A 22,619-nucleotide genomic window follows, 5' to 3' on the forward strand; every position below is an offset into this window, starting at 1 on the left:
GAGGAGAGGAGAGGAGAGGAGAGGAGAGGAGAGGAGAGGAGGAGAGAAGAAGAGAAATATATGGTTTGGATAAAATGTTGGCAAATCCCATATTTTCCAAATAACTTGTACCCAGAATGTAACTTAGCATCAAGAAATAAGCAATGCAGATAAAAGTCAAACAGGAAAGGGCTGGCAGGGTGACTCAGGAACCTACCTACAGGAGGCAGGAAAGAACTCACCCTGAAGGGTTGTCCTTTGACCTCCACACACACGTGCGTGCACACATACATACAGCACACAGTAATGAGAAAGCAAATACATGAGCAGTGCTTCAGCAGAGGGTCCATTTGGGTAAGCGTGCTTAGTTAACTCTGAAAGCACTCTGACCTGAGTTAGGCTCCCCGGATCCCACATCAACACTGAGCATGGCTGCCAGTGCCCTGGAGGGTAGGGGTGAGGCTGGGTGAACTCCCTGGTTCGTCAGCCTAGCCAGAACTGTGGACTTCAGGCTCAGTGAGAGCCCTTGTCTCAAGATGATGAGGCAGAGAAAAATAGAAGACAGCCAGTCCTGCTCTGGCTTCTGCATGCGTGTTCGTGTGTGTGTGTGTGTGTGTGTGTGTGTGTGTGTGTGATATCATTTTGCAATATGGAAATGTAAGTGAAGACCCCAATAAAGCAGCACTGTGCATTTCCTATGAGAGCTGGATGTAAGAACCAACAACACTAAATCCCTGGAGGACAGGGAACCCCTGGCTCATTTGCACATTGCTGATGAGAAGGTAAAATGGCCACTCTGGAGAAAGAGCTGACATTTGCTTAAGAAGATGAATACACATCTTCCCTAAGGTCCAACTCTCCTGCCCTGTATTGTTTACTTCAGAGAGCTGAAACTGTCTTGTAAGCGTTTGTGTCCAGTCCATAATCCATGACTCTCCCTGGACACCACATGAGTGTCCTTCAGTGGGCAGATAAGCCAGCTGTGTTGCTCACTCTTAGAGCAGAAAAGTCCTTGGCAGCAAGAGGATCAAGACACGGACACAACTCAGATGACTCTGAAGGGCATTGTGCCTGGCAGAAGCCGAGTTCAGAAATGGAAATCACTCAGCGGTCATGACTGCCGGCTACTCTTCCGGAGGACCCACGTTCTGTTCCCAACGCCCACGTTAGGCAGCTCACAACTGCCTATAATTCTAGCTCCAGATCTGAGTCTCTCTTCTGGCATCTGAAGACTGAAGGCATATATACAAAGAATCATACACATACATTTTTAAAAATTTATATTTTAATTTTTGATTAAAATTTATCTATATATCTTCTTCATCTCCATGTCCTCTACCATCCTCTCTCTCAAAAACTATGTTCTCCTTTGCTTTAATTATTATTATTACACACACACAATAAACACACAAATACAACCCACTGGGTCTGTTTACTGTTTCCTGTATTATATGATTTCAGGGATGACTACTTGGTATTGAAAAACTAACTAGGTAGCTTATCCCTGAGAAAGACCAATTCTCCCCTCTCTCAGCAGTTGTTAAAGACCTGAGGCTCTTCATCCAGTGGTGGGGTCACATCCTTCCCCCATCTACATAGGCATGTCAACTGGTACTCTGATTGCTCAGGTCTTGTTTAGGAGGTTGTGTGTTGAGTTTTATGGGTGTAGCTTCCCTGTCATAGCTAGAAGGCACAGTCTTACAGGAGACTTCCTGATACTCTGTTGTCTGGGTTTCTGTCCTTCCTGGTTCCTGCAATCGTTACGTCACAAAGAAATCACACAGAGGTCTACATTAATTATAAACTGATTGGCCCATTAACTCAGGCTTCTTATTAACTCTTATATTATTCTTGTCTATGCTAGCCACGTGGCTCAGTACCTTATTCAGTGAGGCAGTCACATCTTACTTCTTCTGTGGCTGGGTCATGACTCCAGACCAAGCTAGGAAAATGTTGACATCCAAGCTCAAAGTCCAGTTTCTGGCGAGTGAGTATAATCTTCACACCATTGTAAGGGGAACATCACACTGGGCCATCAGAAGTTGGGGACCATCAATGTAGGGGTAGAGAGGAGAACAGGGCTCACCAGGTTATAGAGGGTGGGGCAGATTGGGGAGTGTGGGGTCAAAATGTTCACGCTAAACACATGGTGAAGTATATGGATCTCTGCCCCCAAAGTCTCTTATTCTGTGTTACTTTCAAGATCATAATTTTGAAAGAATTCTATCATCAGAATTCCCTTACTGTGGTGGCTTGAATAAAGTGGTCCCCATAGCTTCATATAGTCGAATGCTTAGTAACCAAGGTGTAGAACTCTTTGATAGGACTAGAAGTTTTAGGTGTGGCATTGTTGAAGGACACAGGTCATTGGCCTTGGGCTCTGAGGTTTTAAATAGCCCACACGGGGCCCCCAGTGTTTTTTCTTTTGCTCAGTGGATCAGGATGTATCTCTCTGCTCCTGCTCCAGCACCACGCTCGCCACCATGCTACACACCGTGATAACCAAGGATGAAACCTCTGAAAACCGTCAGCGAGACCCAGCTAAATGCTTTCTTTCATAAGAGTTGCTGTGGTTGTGACGTCTCTTCACAGCAACGGAACAGTGACTAAGCCGCTTACCTCAACAAATGAGACTGGACAGGGGCTCCTTCATTTAGAAACCCCTGAAGCCTGGAGCACCAATGGCAGGAGTTAGGGCTGACTCTGGAGAATAACAAATAGCAATAACCCTGGAGAATAACCCTGGGGTGGTCTTTGCACGAGGCTCCCCTTAATCCTTCTGTGTCTGCTCACCGCCACACACTTACATCCTTCCCGCCTCTTCCTGGTGCCCTCGCCAGTTTCAACACCTTGCCTCCAACTTATCCAAATGTTCTGCCAACACGGTTGGATCTCATTTTATGGCTTGGAAGATTCTCAAAGGCTGGTTCTGCACAAGAAAATAGATGAGCAAGGGGCAGAGTCCAGTTTGGTCTGTCTGGTATGAGGCCAGCCTGCTAAACCTCATAAAGCTCTCTGGTGGGGAGTAAGCCCAAGGTGGACCACAGATTCCTCCTGTTCTTCTGCAGGAGTCAGGGTACTGGTCCTCAGCTCATCTCACTGAGTTTTATCTGGAATGTGTCCAGGGCTCTTCTCTAAGGCCTTGGCCGGCAATTTGGCACACCTCTGGTAGAAGGGTCAGATCCTGTGGCCCTGCAGCATATGACTTGAAGTATCCTTCAAAGTAAAAGATATTCTGAATTCATAGCGAGTTCTGAATTCACTCAGCACCTTGGAGATGAGGAAACTTGGTGCAGGAATACCACAAGCAGTCCTAAAGAGGCTGTACCGTGATGTTATTGATGCTTACAGCAGTGGTATCAGACTCATGTGGGGTTGAATGAATTGAAGGCAGGGGCTCGGGAGGCAGAGGGCTCCAACAAGGCTGGACCACTATGGACTCTTGTTCCTTCACCCTCTTTTTGCCTGCCAGGCTTCTGATACTCTGGAGGTGACCTTATCAACCAAACATCACCACTGACTGTCTCAACCCAGTGGTTGTGAGCATGTCATTAGATTTAAACTTCCACAGTACCCCGTTCCTGCTGCTTCCGTGACTGTGACATGGTCTACACACCACTCCCTGTTCGCACGCCTCTCCACACACACCCTTTATCCTTCTGAGCCCTCTCAAGTGCACTGTGTCCTCTTGCCCTAACTATCTGAGTGCTTGCATGAAGTCTCTTGAAACTGAAGAGTTAAGACGGTAGTGGTCTACACTCAAGGGCATGGGCCAGAGTACAGTCTTGACAGAAGGATTTTCAAACCTCAGGGGTACCTCAGATGCCTGGAACAGCCTGAAGGTGCTGGCCTCTAGTTGGGGTATCAGAGCAGAAGGCTTGGGGACACTACTGGCGACCAGGGCCTTTCAGAATTGGTTGGTTGTGGTGGGAGCTTGTGTAGGATGGAATATTCTCAGAACATTCTTGGTCTCTGGCAGTAAAGGAGTTGATAGGATGCTGAGTTCTCCACTTAGGTTCTTTATTGGAGGGCCCGATGGTCATTTCAAAAGGTAATGTCTTCATATCAGCTTGGGAGGGGATTAGTATGGCCTCCAACAGTTCTTGCTGTTGGTGAATTTTCTCCACCAGCTGCTTCTGCTTCTTTCTGTGTCTTTGGGTCCTATTAAATGTCCCCAAGTGAGTCTTCTGCTTCTGTTCAGAAGCCCCACACTAGTCTTGTTCAAGATCATGGTTCCCTGAGCAAACTCAGGTACTAGGGCAAACTCTCCTACTGAGCTCAGCTGGAAAGGGAGGGTCATCCACTTCAGACACAAATCACAGCGGAATAGTGGTCAGGGTTTCCACAGCCCTCTGGCGTTTGAAACGCAGCTCACCAGATGGTGGAGGGCTGTTCCATTCAGTGGACAGGTAGCCAAACTCACCCCAGAACCTGATGGCTCCATTCTGGGTGATAGTAAGAGCCTTCCCATGATATGCCAGGCTTTCCCCCATTGCCTGAAGCAGGTGCCCAACTCTTCTTGGCATCCGCAAAAACCTGTTATTATGTGTATGCTGTGGGACCAGATGGTGCCCATCGGAGACCTAAACCACTCGGTCATGCTTCCCTCCAGCCATGGGCTAGCTTTCTTGCCCATCTTGATGAAGTGGCTACAGCTGTAAAAGATAAATGGTCCACCTAGGGTTGGGCATTCAACGTTCTCCCCCAAAACAAAAATCAGCTCCTTGTGGTTTCTGAGGGCTCACCACTTGGCATCCTTGATGCCGGCACAGGGTAATAGCTATATTCTGAGCCTGCCACAGAATCACCCTGGAGTCCAGTGTGAGGTCTCCCACACAGAGAAGCTTCTAATGCTTGAGCTTTTGCTCACTGCCTCCTGGGTCTTTTCTTTAGCAACCTGTGACAATATTTACACTGCTTTCTCCTATTCCTATCAGTCCTGGTTTTGAGATGGCCTCACATGAACTTGTACAAAGTAGACTAGTCAAGGAGGGCCTCTTGGTCTTTACCTTACATCCATGCGTGAGTTTCCTATCTGGGGATAGGTATCAGACCTGGCAGGATGTGTACAGGAAGGCTAATCTGGCTTAGCGCCCTCTGTAAAGGTCTTGACTATCTGGATATCTGGTTGGATGTTATGTTCTGTAACATCCATATGCCTGAGATGAAAGATATCAACAGTGCTCTCTGTAACAGGAATCTTTCTTCCTGTCAGCCAGCCCTGTATTACTGCCACCCCGCGGGTGGTCCTGGAACCCCTAGATTCTCTGTCTGTGCAATCAAAGGCGAATCACGGCTTCTCAGGAAGCCCCCATATGGGGTCATCACTTCCTCCACAGTGCAGAAGACAGAATATTTAAAAATGAACTTGGCCTCAATGGCAAATTCCTCCAACAGGTTCCTGTGTCCAAACATTCCAGGTAGACAATAGGCCTGGTTTCATCAATGCCTTCTTGCTCATGAATGAGCTGAGACAGAAAGAAGCTAGTCATGGTGTTTTCCTTCCCGGTGAAGAGGGTAAAATCCTTCCCAATGTACACGGAATCTCATTTTAAACCCATTCCTATACTGCCCAAGCTGGGTAGACTTGGTATCCGTTTGTCTGGTTTCCCAAACTGGGTCACACTGGCAACACTCCCCAAGACATTCCTGCTCCAATCTAAAAAGGAAAGTATAAATCCTTCTTGGAGTCACATGTCAAGACTTGTTTATCTTTTTGCCTCTTCCTCGTTATGTGATAGAATGATATTATTTCCTGTTTCTAATTGTAAGATCTGAGGGAGCCTTATATCTCTCACATCGAATCCTAAGATGAGTCTCAGTGCATTTTGCCTTGTTGTATCAAAATGCCTACTTTAGAGTCTTTAAGAAAAGAGGTTCCTTTGGCTTACGTTCCCTGAAGTCTGATAATATGATGCTAACATTAGCTTCTGGTGAGGACTTCATGGTGGGTAACTGAGCATGTGTGAGGGTGGTGGTGGTGTAGCATGAATAATAAAAACCTAGAGAGAGAGATTGGGGTTCAACCTGAAGATCAGAAAAGCAAAGCAGCCAAGCCACTAGAGAGTTCTTACCTCTGTGAAATCGTCAGACTAAAACAGGACAAGTTCCTGTCTCATCCCATTTTATATGCCCCTCTAGTGCTGGGATTAAAGGCATGCACCACCACTGCCCGGCCTCTATGGCTAACTAGTGTAGCTGCTGGGATTAAAGGTGTGTGCCACCACTGCCCGGCCTGTATGGCTGACTAGTGTAGCTGCTGGGATTAAAGGTGTGTGCCACCACTGCCCGGCCTGTATGGCTGACTAGTGTAGCTGCTGGGATTAAAGGCGTGTGCCACCACTGCCCGGCCTGTATGGCTGACTAGTGTGGCTGATTTGCACTGACCTTCAGGCAAGCTTTATTTATTAAAATACAAATAAAATATCACTACAAGGAGGGACAAGAGTAAATTAAGAAAACAAACTTGCTGCATAGCAACCAACCCATGTGGTAGCTAATTCACTCCCATCAGAAGAAATCTTAATTTTCTTCTCAGGGCGATGGCCCAATACTCTACCGTTAGTCCCTACCTCCTAAGGATGCCACCACCTCTCCATACTATCCTACCAAGATTCTTGCTATTAGGTGTCCTCCTTTGGGAGCTCAGGATGAGAGAACTGTCACCTGCCTCTTTGCCAAAGCAGGAAGCGGCAGTTCTGAATGGACATTCGAGTCTCTAACTGGGAACAGACCCCTACATTTCCGTGTCCAAGAGCCAGAGCATGACCGACTTCCAGGACAGAGAAAGACAAGCCTGAGTCTGTCTAAAAATAACATGGAAATATTATAGTTTAACAGCAATGCACTTGCCCACAGGTGACCACAACAGTACCGTGTGACCACAGGTGACCACAGCCATGGAAAGGCTACTCCTTAAGGAGCTAGAACTGGAGTCCCACTCTGCTCGGTTTTCTATAATATCCAGTCCCGAAGGGGAACACAGACTGTCTGCAAGGCTGTCTTCTGTAGGGCGTGTGTTTCATTCCTGTGCTATGAATGAACCACAAGCTATCGGCATTAGTCACCCTCCGCTCTGGGCTCCCGGAACACGGGGTATGTGGCTTCTTAGCAGATGATGCCACATGGCCAAGGGGAGCTGCAGAAAGAGGCAGGGGTGTGCTGGGTTTCACGCATTCATGCCTACGCCAGCCTGCTTTGCCACTGACCCCAATGTGTGAGAGTGACAAGTTACACTCTCTCTCCGTGCTTTGGCTTCTGCAATGGGAAGATGAATAGAATAGCACCTACCTAATAGGGTCATTGTAAGCATGAAAGCCTCAGCATGGCCGTGTGCCTCTTACTGACAGAAATAGGCTCTGAGAAATGAATCATATGGTGATTTTGTCATCTCTGCAGGCATCATAGACTATACCGTGTACAAACTCAGAGGGCATGTACTTCTGCACGCCTAGGCTGTTGATATAGATACAGATGTAGAGATAGAGATATAGAGATATCTATGTCATATATATATATGACATATATATGTATGGCATATATACCTATGTGCATGCCATACCCTACTGCTCTTAGGACTACAATAAATAAAATGCTATGAAGTTGAATCAAGCACAAGAGAAAATGATGCCTTCAAGAAACCTGATAAGCAGATGTATGACATTGTTGCTGCTGATGGAACTTGTGCCCTGTTTTCTGTCAACATGTTTTCAGAAGTAGGCATATAAACCTCTATGACGATTTAAATGCATCTAATACACAAACAGGTAACACGACTATTTTTTTCATAAATATTAGTTCCTACGCATGGTTGTTCATGTTGGACTTTTAGGCGCCTGAATGCACAGTAGGTTTGTTTACACCAGTGCTGTCAGAATCACATGAGCAATGTATTGAACTGTGATGTTGTGAGATCAGTGGGCAACTACAATTGTTCTGCTCTGTGAAACTCTTATGTGCCTGGTGTGTGATGTTTTGTTAATGGAAACCTTATGCGGCGTGCAACTGTATGTCAAGAACCACATAGCACCTCTTAAGTCATAAGTACCCAACCAATGAGGCCTATGAAACCAAACTCAAGCTCCTCAAGATGTTCAAATGATGGACATTTCACAAAAGGTATCCTGGGACCTTCATTCCAAAGCCAAAGACTGGTTCCTGAGGGTATGTGTCAACACAGAGGCATCTCCTTTATCCTCCATTCTGCTGTCTCTGTCATCTCTTGTCTCTGTCCCCCCCCCATAAGACAACACAGTTGCTTATAAAGGCATAATTGAATAATTCTTCCTAAATAAGACATATTAAAGGCCATGAAGCATACAAAGAGATTTTCAGTGTCACCACTCATTAGAAAAAGGTAACTCCAAACCACAATAAAAATCACACTTCAGGGATAAAAATTGACAGTCCCAAGTGTTGGCAAAGATGGTGGCACGTGGGAATCTCATTTGTCCCTGATAGAAATAAAGCCCTGCTACAGCCAACTTCATGTGACAACATTTGTCAAATGACCCGACAGTTTTATGCCTCTGCATTTGCCCATGAGAATGAATCCCTACCTCTGCTTAAAGGCATGTAGAGACAAATGTTCAGAGTGCATTGTTTAGATTTTGTGGTTGTTTCCGTTGCATTGGGATGGGTAGTTGGGGCGTGTATGTGTGTATGCATGTTTGCAAGTGTGCACATCCTTATGGAGGCCAGAGGTTGATATTAGGTGCCTTCTTCGATTACTCTTTACCCTGTTATTGAGACAGAATCTCTCACTTGTCAACAGGCTACTCCACTAGCCCTCTTGTTCTAAGGATCCCCTGTCTCCACCTCCTGAGTCTGGGATTGTAGAGACACTGTCAAGCCTTCCAGGTTTGATGTGGGAGCTGGGGATCCAACCCCAGTCCTTACACCTGTATAGCCAGTTCTTTCTCCGCTAAGCCATCTCTCCAGTCCTGTTTGTTCGTTTGGGGTTAATTCGTTTTGTTTGGTGTTTTGAGAGAGCTTCTTGCTATGAACCCCAGGCCAGCCTGAAACTCACGGTCATCTAATTCCAGCCTCCTGAGTACTGGGATTCTAGGTGCATGCTACTATGCCTGCCTCCTTTTCTGTTATTATTGTTGCTACATTTATTTTTACGCCACTGCTAGTGGGAGTGCAAACTTGTACAGCCACTTTGGAATCCGTATGGCAATTTCTCAGAAAACTGGGAATCAATTTACCTCAAGACCCAACAATACCACTCTTGGGCCTATACCCAATTGATGCTCCATCGTACCATAAAAATACTTGCTCAACTATGTTCATAGCTGTGTTATTCAAAATAACCAGAACCTGGAAACAACATAGATGCCCTCAACCAAAGAATGGATAAAGAAAATATGGTACATTTACACAACGGAGTATTACTCAGCAGGAAAAAAGAAAGCAATGACAGCATCTTTTTTTATGGTGTATGTATTGGGTATGCACATGTGTGGAGGTCAGGGGACAACTTGTAGGAGTCACCTCTCCCATTTTACCATGTGGGTCCTGAGGATCAAACTCAGGTAACTGGGCTTGGCAGCAAGTGTCTTTCCCTCACAGAGCTACCTCCACCCTCCCAATTCGTGATACCCTCAAACTGGACACACGCCAAGCATGGCATATCTCCACTTATAAAGCAATACTAGAGAGTAGAAATCGAGCTGTCAGTCTGTGCAGCCATGTGCAGGAGTCCCAAAAGGTATGCTAGCTGAAGGCCCAAGTCTTAGGATTCCATTAACACAAAATGCAAAACTAAGCGGCTGCTGTTGGGGAAAAACAAAAAGAAGAAGCTGGGGGGAAAAAAATCCCTTGAGATGAAGCGGTTGTCTCTCTCGTGTTGGTGGCAGTCAACAATTACAAAGACTCATTAAACCGCGTGCTTTACATGGACGCATTTCGTGGCATGCAGATAATGTTTTCAAAACTCCCGGAGGCCAAGTGTCCCAGTGTCATCCAACCTGTTGTCCCAGATCCTCAGTCTAAGCAGTGCTCATTACTGGAAACAAGGTCATCCCAGGCTCTTGGCTTCCTCTTGCCTCCGAGCTGCAGATCCAGCTGACATTGACCGATTTCCAGGGTGCACCGCGGTGCATCCCAGGTGGAGGCCAATGGAAGCAAGCTTGTGTTCCTGTCACTAACGATAAGAGCCTCCATCGGATTCTCTGCCAGGCCGCGTTCATCGTCGTTACGCCCATTGAAGATGAGAGCGGAGCAGTAATGAGCTGGGTGTTATCAGCTCACAAATAATTTATAACGGGCAAACTAGGACAAGAGCAGAGCTTTTTTTGGCTGAGGAGGTTGCGTGTCACTCTTTAAAATCTAGGCTAAAAATGACTTATAATACATAGCCACTCAGCAAGTGAAAGCGTCTCTTTCTTCTGTCTCATGCATTTGAACACTGGGCCTTTTACCCTGAGCAATGAAGAGCCTCCGCATTTCACCACGCTGGCCACTGATCTGTGACAAGAAGACAGTGGCTTGGTCAGAAATGAGACCTTTGCAGAAATCCCTTACTCCCAAAACCAAGACCAGGCAAGAAGGAAGGGGACATCAGAGGAAGAAAGGACCCCTTAGAAAAGCCTAGAGATCACGCACTTGAGTTGAGCTTTGGAGAGTTGATAAGATGTGGTCGGGAAATAGCCCCGCCTGAGACAGAATCAGGGGAACCGGACTGCGTCTGTGTTTTTGAAATGATGTGGATGTTTGAGGCAAACAAAGTGGCTAAACTATGGTGGCATCCGGGGAAAGGGTATTTGAGGTGTGTTCTTATGTTTCGGTGGGCTCTTTGGGGAAACGGTACTAATACCTGTAGGTGTTAATACCTGCCTCAAGAGAGGTGAGCCACTATCCACCAAAATTTTCTGTCCTAACCATAATTCGCCAATAGCCTCCTGATAACAGGATTAACTCCCCTAGGAACTGTGACCCTCAGATCCTGAAGTACATGGACCAGTAGGCATATCACATGTAGGGGTTTCCATTTCCATCAGTGAGCTGGCTCTCTGTTAAAAGTTCATCTTGGTTATACTTGGGAGGGGTGGGGCAGCTTTTCCCAGCCGTGGATCACCTCAGAATCAGTTCAATTCTTTTATTTATCCATTTTTAGTGTGCATGGCCTTTTGTGTGCATATGTATCTGTGTACTACTTTTGTGCCTGGTGCCCACAGAGGCCAGGAGAGGATATCAGATCTCCTGAAACTGGAGGTGTTACAGCTGGTCGTGAGTTACCATGTAGGTGCTGGGAATCAAACCTGGATCCTTTGGAAGAAAAAAAAAAAACAGCGCTCTGAATTGCTGACCCGTCTCCCTAGTGCCATAAGCTGATTGTGTGTCATTGAGGCTCAAGACTCCACCATAGCGCTGCTTCCTTAGCTTTGAGGGGTAGGGAGTCCTTCTACCACGCGTTCCTTATTCCTCTTGTTAGGACAGCCCCAAACCCAGATTCCCTGTTCTAAATCCTTCAAAGCCTGGGGTTCCTCAGAGGCCCTCAACCTGGGTAGCCTTGCTTTCATCTCTTCTACAGACACCCAGTGTAGAATGTCCTTTTGAAAGCAGACTTCATCTTGTAGTCCAACAACCAAAGAAAAAAATGGATGGGAAGGATAGAGGTTTCCCATATAGTCCTTGTCCTGTATCCACACGAATTTCCTTGCTGTACATGCCCTCCGGATGAGTGGTAGGCATACTTGTCACAGTTGGTGACACTCCTTGGCATGTTTCGATCTCCTATGGTTTACATTGGGGGCCCTTCTTGGTGCTGCATGTTCTATGCGTTTGCAGAAGTATGGTGCCATATGCCTGCCATGGTGGTATCAGACACAGCTGTGTCGCTGCCCCCCAAACCCTCTGTGCTGTGCCCAGACATCCCTCACCGTGAGCCTTGGTGAGCCAGGATTACTCTACCACCTCTGGCATTTCACCTTTTCCAGAAGTTCGTACAGTTGGAGTCATACAATATCTGGCTTTAGCAGCCCAGTTTGACTTAGGAACATCCGTCTGAGCTTCTTCCATAGCAGGCTGAAGAGCGAGTGTTCTATTTTCCACGGCTCACCAACCACTTGACAAACAGGACCGCAGTGTCTGTCATACATCACCCTGGATCTGCATGGCTCACAGGCTGTGCCGAGACAGCTTTACCCCTCCAACAGGATGGTGGTTCTTGGGGCACGGGCCAGGACATGTGCATGAGTGGTACAGCCAGAAAACCCAGCCACACCTCATGACTTGGCATGACGCTGGGTGCTCTGGGCTAGAGGAAATAGGATTGGAGCCTCACCAGGGGCTCTCAGAGTTGATCCCGGTAAACAGCATGCAATTTGCTTCCTGGAGCTTAAAGCTCTATGAAGTTGGGAGGCTGTATCTGTCAGTGGAGCTAAGCCATGTAAGGTTTTGTATGTGAGTCAGAACTTGCTTATTATTAATGCCGTCTCTCTTTGTGGCCAAAAGTCTAGCAAAACATGTTTCTCGCCCCATTACTCAGCTCTGAGCTGTGGCCAACATCACCTCCATGGGAGTCTTTTCAGTAGGGTGCTCTCTGCAGAGCGCGCTCTGAGAGAGGAGGCACCCGTTTACAGAACAGAGCCTTCGTGGAGTGGAACGTTCTAGTCACCTGTGTTTTGTGCATTTCCAGAGCCTCTAGAAACAAGTCTGAGAAGAAGCGCCGGGACCAATTCAATGTGCTCATCAAAGAGCTCAGCTCCATGCTCCCGGGCAACACGCGGAAAATGGACAAGACGACCGTGCTGGAGAAGGTCATCGGATTCTTGCAGAAACACAACGGTAAAGGTTTCACTTTTTGCTATATCTATTCCCCCTTGCCCTTCCCACGGGTGATGAGTGTGTCAGGCAGGGCAGCCCTCTTCCTGTTATCACAGGGTCATTACCCATGAGCTCCCCTCCAAAGGCTCTGGACTCGCCGAAAAAAAAAAAAAAAAGCTCTATGTCCAGTTGGGGAGAAGACAGTCACACTACAAAAGACGTTATCATCCTGAGGGGAGACTTGAGAGCAGCCTCACAGGTGGCCCACAGCCTGCACAGGTGGCATTCACCATGTGTCTGCCTTTGTCATAAACCCTTGAAACTCCCCCAGTACCTGCCCCTAATGGGACATCTTTCCCCCGTGTGACATTTGTTCTGCCTCCACACTGGAAGCCTTTTCTGCCCTGTGGGATCTTAGTTAGAATCACAAAGTCCATACTCCCCTCCCCCTGTCATTGGCAGAGACTGTCCTGTCACGTGATGTCACCACGCGATGCCATCCTAGAACACGTGTTTTTCTCAGATTATCCTCCCTCGGTGCTCTTACCCCTTTATGCTTGACAGCACCAATTCTGCCACTCACTTTGAACGGTATCCAAAGCCACAATGATGAAAATAAATAAAAAGGTCAGAGAATAGTTGAGAGGAATCAGGAGCCACTCACAAGCCTGGAAAGAAAAAAATCTTTTGGCCTGTAATACCAGACAAAATAAAATCAGGGAAAGTCCAAATCACAGACAAGATGATTACGTCCTGAGCTTCACATCCCTGCTTTCCTCTGGACGTGTCTTAGACAAGATGGAATCACCACAGGAAGTAGTGCTGGGACATGGGAGAGTGTCCTTATACATGTCATTCTTTCATTGTTTCCTTGAGAATTGTATATTCCTGTTACCATCGTTGACAGCGGTGACAGGCTGTCCTTTATCTTGGAGTTGCTGTAAGAGAGAGTAAAGAATGTGTTAATTACTTTTGTTCAAAGTCGGGGAAGACCACACAAGCTGAATGGCAACAGTTCTATCACCCTGATAGTTTCATCAGAATACTTCTATTTCCTAAGTAACATTGTAGCCAAGTGAAATAGCAGGTTGGCTTGATTGCCAAGATATTTTGTACAAATTACTTGAACTAGGTCAGTGCCACGGAGAAGCAGGACAGCTGTTAAATAGGACAGCTGGGATCAAGTTCATCGGCGTGACATTTATGCCGCTCTCTGTCCACTGCAGAGTTACCAGATTCCCTCCTCTGGACCCCAGACAGGCCAGATCAGCAGCGGTGAGCTTCCTGACACCAGGAGAGCCTCTCCAGGCTCACCTTTTCATGAGGCAAGACCTGTCTGCAGGACTATCTCTGTGCAGTCAGAGTTTTGCAGAATCACATGTTTCTGAGATTCCCCATTCAGAATAAGGGGAGGGAGATCCGTGGTAAATTTCACACAGAAATGGGGTGCTCGCACCAGACTGTGGCTTAAAGTGAAAAGGCAATACAGTCACTTTCCATGTACACATGATCTCCACAGGTCCAGGCGACAGAGTGGAATTGTGACTTTCCTTCTGTGTTAACTCAGGGCTCCCAGAGAGCCAGTTTCCCTTCAGTGCCTCTAAACTTTACAACAGTGCTTTATGCCAAGTCTCGTGGCAAAGGAGAAGCAACTGCTGTAGAAGAGGTTAACTTCCCTGAGTCAGACAGCCAGGAAGATGCCGTCTTTAAACCCAGCAGCCTGCCTTACAGAGCCCTGTTCTTAAGTCCCCTTCTACTGTTCTCTACAAGGTGTAATGCCCAGGGCTCCTGGACAATCGTCCGTCATAGCTGCACTGTAGTTGTGTGTGTTAGTATACCCACTCGGATAATTGCTTCTCGAACTTGGCTGCCCATGAGAATCTCCCAAGGAACTTTGAGAATAATCCACTCCATGGATAAGATAACCAGAACCTTAGGATAGCTCCCCAGCAGTATGCTTGGAGCCTGCTGGTGCCAGTTCAATGAAAGAGTGCTAATTTGTCCATGTATGCACATGCATACGATGCATATGTGTGCAGGTATGCACATATGTGTGTGTGTGCATCATGTAGATACCAAAGGACAATCTTGAGTCTCATTATTCAGGTGCTTTCCACCTTTTTTTGGATACATGGTTCCTCACTGGTCTGAAGTAAGCTAGGAAGGCTAACCAACAAGCCCTGAGGATCTGCCTATGCCTGCCCCACCCACCTCAGGGCTGAGCTCACAAATACACACCACCATGCCCAAATGTTTTTGTGAATTTTGAGGATAAAACTCAGGTATCTGTGCTTGCAAGGCAAGAACCCTACCGAATGCCTTAGTTAGAGTTTCTATTGCTGAGATGAAACACCATGACCAAAAAGCAAGTTGGGGAGGAAAGGGTTTGTTTGACTTACACTTCCATATCAACTGTTCATCACTGAAGGAAGTCAGGACAGGAACTTAAAGCAGGAACCTGGAGGCAGGAACTGATGTAGAGGCCATGAAGGGTTGCTACTTGCTGGTTTGCTCCTTATAGCATGCTCAATCTGCCTTTTCTGAGGGATTAGGCTATAGCAATGATTTGTGTCAAGCCCTGAGAGTTCTGCCTCACTCCGTTGCATCAACTTGACAGCCCCGAGATGACCTCTTAGCCTAGCTTTGTGTAGCACCCTCTCTCTGCTTCCCAGAGTGTATTTCACTATGTGTATCATGCAGCCTAGCACTGTGGGGCAGCCCTTGCCATGGATGTGAATGGACGGCCTCACAGCCCACATGGCCTCTTCCAGATCTCCTCCTGTGCTCAGTTAACAAAGTCTCTTTGAAGTCCTTCTGCAAGCTCTTAAGACCTCTGTGCTGACTAGTCTTATGTCGACTTGCATAAGCTAGAGTTATCTCAAAGGAGAAAACTTCAATTGAGAAAACACCTCCCTAAGATCTGACTGGAGGCATTTTCTTAATTAGTGACTGATGGGGAAGGCTCAACTCATGGAGTTGTCCCTGCACTGGCCCTGGGTTCTATAAGAAAGCAGACTGAGCAAGCCATGGGAATCAAGACAGTAAGCAGCATCCCTCCGTGGCTTCTGCCTAAGTTCCTGCCTCCAGGTGCCTACCCTGTTTGAGTTCCTGTCCTGACTTCCTTCAGTAACGGACAGTGATATGGAACTGTAAGCCAAATAAGCCCTTTCCTCCCAACTTGCTTTTTGGTCATGGTGTTTCATTGCAGCAACAGAAATCCTAACTGAAACAGCAATACATGAAGGACAGCCCAAGTTTGTCTAACAATGACAGCAACATGTTCTTTCAGGCATTTAGGAGGGAGAAAACTTCCCAGGAGACCTTGCTTCTCACAGGGACACTGGGGACGGGGGGGGGGGGGGGGCGGAGATGAGTCAAGGTCTAGTCTCATTCGTAACTTGGCACCTCCCACCCTCTTTCTCCATGAGTAACTAGTGAATCCATTGAGACTCATTCAGAGAGAGAGGACCCAACTCCCTCTCCATGGGGCAGAGATTGCCAAGATCATGGGTGCAGGTGTTGGGTGTTGCTCATCAACAGTGTGTGCCTGGCATGTGTGAGGTTCTGGATGTAGTGCTCAGCACGTAAAGGGTGCTAAGGAAAACAGCCGTGAAATCTTCCCTGTGTACAACGGGCGGGTTCTCTGCCTGCACAATCCGCTTTCTGCAGGAAGTCATCCCAAAGGTTAGTATTATTCCCCGCGCGGGGTAAGCGGTATAGTCTTACATTTGCATTGGTCTTGATGACGTAAGTGAGGGAAATGTTGGTTTAAGAGAGAGGATAAATAAGGAAAGCCAAACAGATACGCTATCATGTTTATAGTGGCCATGGTAATAGCGAGGTAATTTAATAATAGAACAAAATTTAAGTGTAGAAAAAGCTAAGGTGTTTAAAGAGTCCTTCCTGGGCCAGTGAGAATCCTTTTTTTTTTTTTTTTTTTTTTTTTTTTTGGTTTTTCGAGACAGGGTTTCTCTGTGGTTTTGGAGCCTGTCCTGGAACTAGCTCTTGTAGACCAGGCTGGTCTCGAACTCACAGAGATCCACCTGCCTCTGCCTCCCAAGTGCTTGGATTAAAGGCGTGCGCCACCACCGCCGGGCTATATTTTTTTTTCCTTTTTTTTTTTTTTTGCCAGTGAGAATCCAACTGACAAGTGTGAACCAGGCCATCAGGTCACCATCGTGACAGAGAATAGATTAGAGTAATAACAACAAAAAGAGTTTTGAGAACTGTAAACTCAGAACCTGAAAGCAGCTCCGTGGGTGGAGGACAGGAGCTGTGAGCCAGGTGCCTCCCTAGCACGCATGAGGCCTAGCACGCGTGAGGCCTGCACCCCACAGAGGCCCAGCTGAATAATGAGTGTCTCTCTAACGAACTGTTGCTCAGTAATGATGGAGAGGGAGAGAAATGACTTCCGTCCTATGTGATACAGTGGGCTTATTTACTGTAAGCCTGTGGTGTTTCTGGAATTTTTTTTTAAGTGCTGGGAACAGAATCCAGGACCACACACATGGGAAGCACACTCTCTAGCCAGTGAGCTCTACCCCTGGCCCCTGGATTTTGACACTCCTAGATTTCAGAAGTGTTTATTCTCTGCTTTGACCATGGATAAGTAACTTGACAAGGCACCACCACATCAGTCTTTGTTCCTTCCCTTGAGGGTGCAGGCTGCCTAATCCTAGCTGCTCCAGCTTTGTCACAGAAGAGTCAAGATCACGGCAGTGGCAGGCACTCTGCTCTACCTGTGCTCACAATGGGATATTCTCTTCTCCAAGGCGTTGTTAAAGGCTGTGACACCATCAGAAGTGTTTTTTCATCCAATTATATCCACAGTCCTCAGAGTCTGGAAGCCAGGGCTAGCATCTGCCCATGGCTTTCTTTAATTAAAGATTTACACAAAATAACATAGGAGAGACATGTGCTTCGTTTATTAATTCCAGATTCGAGGTGCCTTGAATGTGAAGGCTTATGTATGCGTTTCTTTTCTTGATTGTTTTTGTTTTAGAAGTCTCAGCCCAAACGGAAATCTGTGACGTTCAGCAAGACTGGAAGCCTTCGTTCCTCAGTAACGAAGAATTCACCCAGCTGATGTTGGAGGTAAAGTGTACTTTAAAGTCAGCTTACCAAAGCTGGGGGTAGAATGGGGAATGAATCGGAGGGACACTTACAGAACGGACACAAAGTCCCGTGGTGGCACACGCCTTCTATCTCAGCACTCTAGAGGCGGAGGCTGAAGAATCAGAAGTTCGAGGCCATACTCTGTTACTTAGCAAGTTTGAGACCAACCTGAGATACACATACCCTTTGTCTGAAAACAGTAACGACAACCACCACCACAGCAAAACAAATGAGCAAACAAACAAAAAGCAAGGAAATAGCTCAGTCAGTAAAGCTTTTGCCTTATAGGCACGAGGACTTGATTTTGGTCCTCAGAAGCCACGTTTTTAACAATGCACACATTTCTGATTCCGGCATTTGAGAGGTGGAGACAGGCAGATCTATAGGACTAGCTGTCTAGCCAGCCGACCTAGTCTACATGGTGAGCCCCAGGACAAAAGAGAAACCCTGTCTCAATCAAAAGAATCAAAGCGAATGGTCCCTGAAGAACAACGCCCAAGGCGGATCTCTGATGTGCTCATATAGTCACATATATGCACACGCACTCACACGCATGTAATATGCACTCATACATATATGAATCTATATTCACACACATGCACATGAATATGTATTCACATATATGTACTCTCATGAGCGCTCACATGCATGCGCGTGCCCATACATATACCGCCACATACACAGACATTCATATGTATTCACACATACGTGTCCTTGATAGGTTAAAGAGTTTAGTAAGTTAGAAATTAAAATGCAGCTGCTGGTTCCTGTTAGTTCTCATGCCTGAAGAGATAACTGCTCAAAGCCTTGGAAATAAGCTTTGGAACAGATACTGCTGGGACTCTGCCTGCTATTGTTTATGCTTTGGCTACTGAGTTGGGCCACCTAAGCAAGCGTTCCCAAACTGGAAGTGGTGGGGTGCTATCTGTGGCCTCACTGAGTGTAGGACAGGGCCTCTTTGTTGTCTCCAAAGAAGGGACATAGAGCATGAACCAGGAGTGACATGACAGGCGGAAGAAGACAGCGTGAAGAGGAATAGAAGATCGTGACAGACAAGCCCCTCTGCAGAATGCCAAGGTTGTAATTTCCTCCTTAGTGGACACACACATTGGCAAACAAGTCTTTGAAAAGGATGTTTTAAGCCTGGGCTCATAGTACATTAACATTTATGTGGATGTCAGTCACGGTGACCTGTGCCTCCCACCCAGACCATGCCCTCTTTGTATAACATGACTATGCTCCTTCATCTGGTCCAGTCACTGAGTTTCCCTGAAAGACCAAGTTGAGGAGAATGGCCTGCTGCTGCTGAAGTAATAACCTCCAACAGCGTCCTTGAAATTGTCACAGAGGGCTTAAAGTCCTCAGGACTGATTACGCCTCTACAAAGCACCAGCAGATACTGACTTCTGACTTGGGAGGTTTACTGGAGGTGCATGCCAAAGGCCATCAGACAGACAGAACCAGACGGGACTTGACTGAGACGTGGGACAGAAAGTCCAGCAGAGGGAAGTTCCACCTGGGTGCAATGACCGTGAATGGCTCCCGGCTGAGGCTTTGGAGGGTGGATTGTTAGGATAAGTCCGTCTATAGCTCCTCCCTGTGCCTATATAACACTGATGTAAACTTCAATTTCCATAGATTATCTATGCAGAAAACAGAAAGTACTGGAATAAGAAAATGCCAGAATAAAGATGTCTAAATATTATGAAACATAAATGCATTAATGAACATTTGCAGCAAATGAAAGCTACTTAACTCTGCATGGGAACTATATTTAAAGAAAATACAGAACTTTCCGCAGAAGCAATGTATTTTAAGTATGTTAAATTTAAAGCAGCTTGTGAAATAGAATGTTAATTTAATGCATCATTATGCCGCTTTACAGGAATTGATTTATCTCTTAATTCCTACGGAAAAGAAGTTAAAAAAACATATATCCCTCTGGAATCAGCCACTTTTTAAGAGCCCGTTAAAACAACCTTTTTGTTTTATCCAGTGAGTTTCATAGTGTCCAAAGAATTTCACAGAACAAAGCTTCTGTGAAGTTTTAAAATTGTTGATAAATCCATGTCGGGAAGGAAGGTCTAGCCATCAGAACTAGCATTTCTAGAAAAAGATTTTAGATTAATGTGAATAATCCTAATGCCCTTATGCGGCTGCTCCCAGATGAGAGTCCTTGAAGCAGATAGAGCGGAAGACTAGATGCATGACTTGGGTCTGCATTCAACCCTGTCCGCCCTGGTCCACGGAAGGCAGCTTTGAGTTAGATGTCTACCCAGCCCTGGTCCACGGAAGGCAGCTTTGAGTTAGATGTCCACCCAGCCCTGGTCCACGGAAGGCAGCTTTGAGTTGAATGTTACCCAGCCCTGGTCCACGGAAGGCAGCTCTGAGTTAGATGTCTACCACCTAGTGCAGGTGTCTAGCTAAGTTGAGCTTCTCTTCCAGCCTGTTGCCCTTCAAAAGACACAGATCTGGGACTGTCTCAGCAGAACCATTTGATTTCTCCTCCCTGATGGTCCAAACGCTTCAATGTGCCCCTTCAGGTGATTCATGAGTTTCCACGGAGCAACTTTTTCCAAAGGTTTGTCCCATCCCTACGGCACATTCCCCTCTTTCAGAGAGCATGTCCTTCCTAGCCAGGAGATTCCGTCTACTTCCATGGGGACCCAACCTGGCTGGGAACACATATGCCCCTAGGGAATCTCTAGTGTCTCCAAGCATGAATCTTTCTTTCTTCCTACCATCTGTCAAAGGGGCACAGAACCAGATTTCAAGACTCACACTGTTGTGAAGTACAAAAGAACAAAAAAAATGGCCCAGTTAGAGCCCAGCATCTCTGGTAGAGTGTAAGACTGTGGCCAAAGCACTCGGAGAAATGACTCCAAAAGATGGAAATTTCCTTTTTTTTTCTTTTCTGTCTTTCTTTCCCACCCCTTTTGGATATATCTCTTTTATTTTTATGTGTGTAAGTTTTTCACCTACATGTATATATAGACATAGCATGGGTGCCTGGTGTTCAGAGATGTCAGAAAAGGACCCTGGATGCCTTAGAACTGGAGTTACAGGCTGTCTCAAAGCCACCATCTAAGTGCCGGGCACCAAGCCCATGTCCTCTGCAAAAACAAGTGCTTTGCCTACTGAGACATCTCTCAAGCCTGTAAAGGAGAGAATTTCTTGCTGGCCAAGGTTTGGAGAAGTCAAGGTTTCTCAGGAAAGTTTTAGCAGTTCTTTCTCTTAGCCCATGCACTGCCCCAGAGAACGCAAAGACTGTCCTACCAGAATCAGGGGTCTGTAGATAATTTCATCTCTCTGTAATATGCGGTGTGGTTAAGCCTCCAGGACCTGTGGAAATCCCCCTTCCATGAATAGGGGCACATTGTGGTTATGTTGTACCACACGAAGTGTGGCTGTGGGATTTCCAGAGCCATGGCAAATGGCAATAATTGTTCACATAGAGATTCAATGTGGGTCTTACATTCTTTGTGCATAAGGCCAGTGAGCTGGTGGTCATCTGACATCTGTGAATACACTCAGTTTTGTAATGCCCACGTGCCTGACAGGCCCAAGAAGAACAGGGGCTCACTGTACAAAAATAAATAAATAAATAAATAAATAAATAAATAAATAAATAGATAAATAAATAAATAAATAGAAAAAAATTACTTGTTCAACTACTTTCCCCAGGTTTCCCATCTATTTCCAGAAAGATCCAGTTGACAAGAATGCCTCCATGCCTTAGAAACCTTCACCTACAGACCGCAGAAAGCCTGGAGGAAAATAGGGTTTAACATAGGCTGTACAGACAAGAGGTGTGGGATGAGACAAGACTAACGAATAGGCTCTGATTTACAGTCAGCTCGAAACAAGAAGTTCTGGGGTGCTATAGCACTATTAGGGCAGCTATAAGTGTTGTGAATTACAGAAGGTAGATGGAACTCTTTTAAATGTCTTCACCATGAAGGAGATGGTCAAGATTTTAGAGGCAGATACCTCTAACCTGACTTAAACATTATACTATCTACACACATAACAAATATCCCATGGCACCCCATGGGTAGGTCCAACTTTATATTTTTATATATCAATTTGAATAAATCTAATTAAGGGCTGGAACTGAATCTCAGTGATAGAGCTTACCTCCCACTTGTGACACTCTAGATCCAACCTCAAAGCACCACCCCCGAAAGAAACCACTGAGCTGAACTTGCATTGATGAAACAAATTTGAATTTTAAAGGAAAACCCATTTAGGAGAATAATGGGGGAGGGGTTAAAGTTACTGGGCTTTGCTTTTTCTCACATCACTCCCAAGTCTAACCCAGAGTGTCTTGGCCTCCACGTGACTGGCGTTTTGTGCCTGATTATTCTTTGATGCCCTGTGTATTATGGGATGTTTTTGCATCATCCCCTGCCTCTCCACGCTAGAGACTGCTGTCAACCTCCAGTAACAACAACACCAAACACCCACAGCATGGCCAGACACCTCAAGGTAGAGGTTCACGGATGTATCCAAAGCATGAGGCTCCTTTAAGAGTTGTGTATTACAAAAATCAACTCAAAATGGATCAAAAACCTTCTCATAAGACCCAAAATGCTGAAACTGCTTCACAAAAGAGGCAGAGGAAAGAACTCCTGAAAAAAGAAAAAAAAAAAACCCAACCTCAAGAATTGATAAGACAATGAGACAGCATGAAATTAAAAAGCTTCTATACAACCAAAGAAGCTATCAGCAAAGTAAACAAAAAACTTACAGGA

At 46.1% G+C, this 22,619-nt stretch overlaps 1 protein-coding gene across 1 annotated transcript in view; it reads left to right on the forward strand.

Annotated features, from left to right (window-relative positions):
• Positions 1-22,619, forward strand: part of Npas2 (neuronal PAS domain protein 2) — a 186,131-nt gene that overhangs the window by 89,625 nt on the left and 73,887 nt on the right. The window contains exons 3-4 of the mRNA XM_005359963.3: positions 12,623-12,771; positions 17,753-17,844. Of these exons, the coding sequence (XP_005360020.1) occupies positions 12,623-12,771; positions 17,753-17,844 (241 nt within the window). The remainder of the gene's footprint in view (positions 1-12,622; positions 12,772-17,752; positions 17,845-22,619) is intronic.

This window comes from Microtus ochrogaster, linkage group LG2 (genome assembly GCF_000317375.1).
Source record: "Microtus ochrogaster isolate Prairie Vole_2 linkage group LG2, MicOch1.0, whole genome shotgun sequence".
In the NCBI taxonomy this organism is placed as follows: domain Eukaryota; kingdom Metazoa; phylum Chordata; class Mammalia; order Rodentia; family Cricetidae; genus Microtus; species Microtus ochrogaster.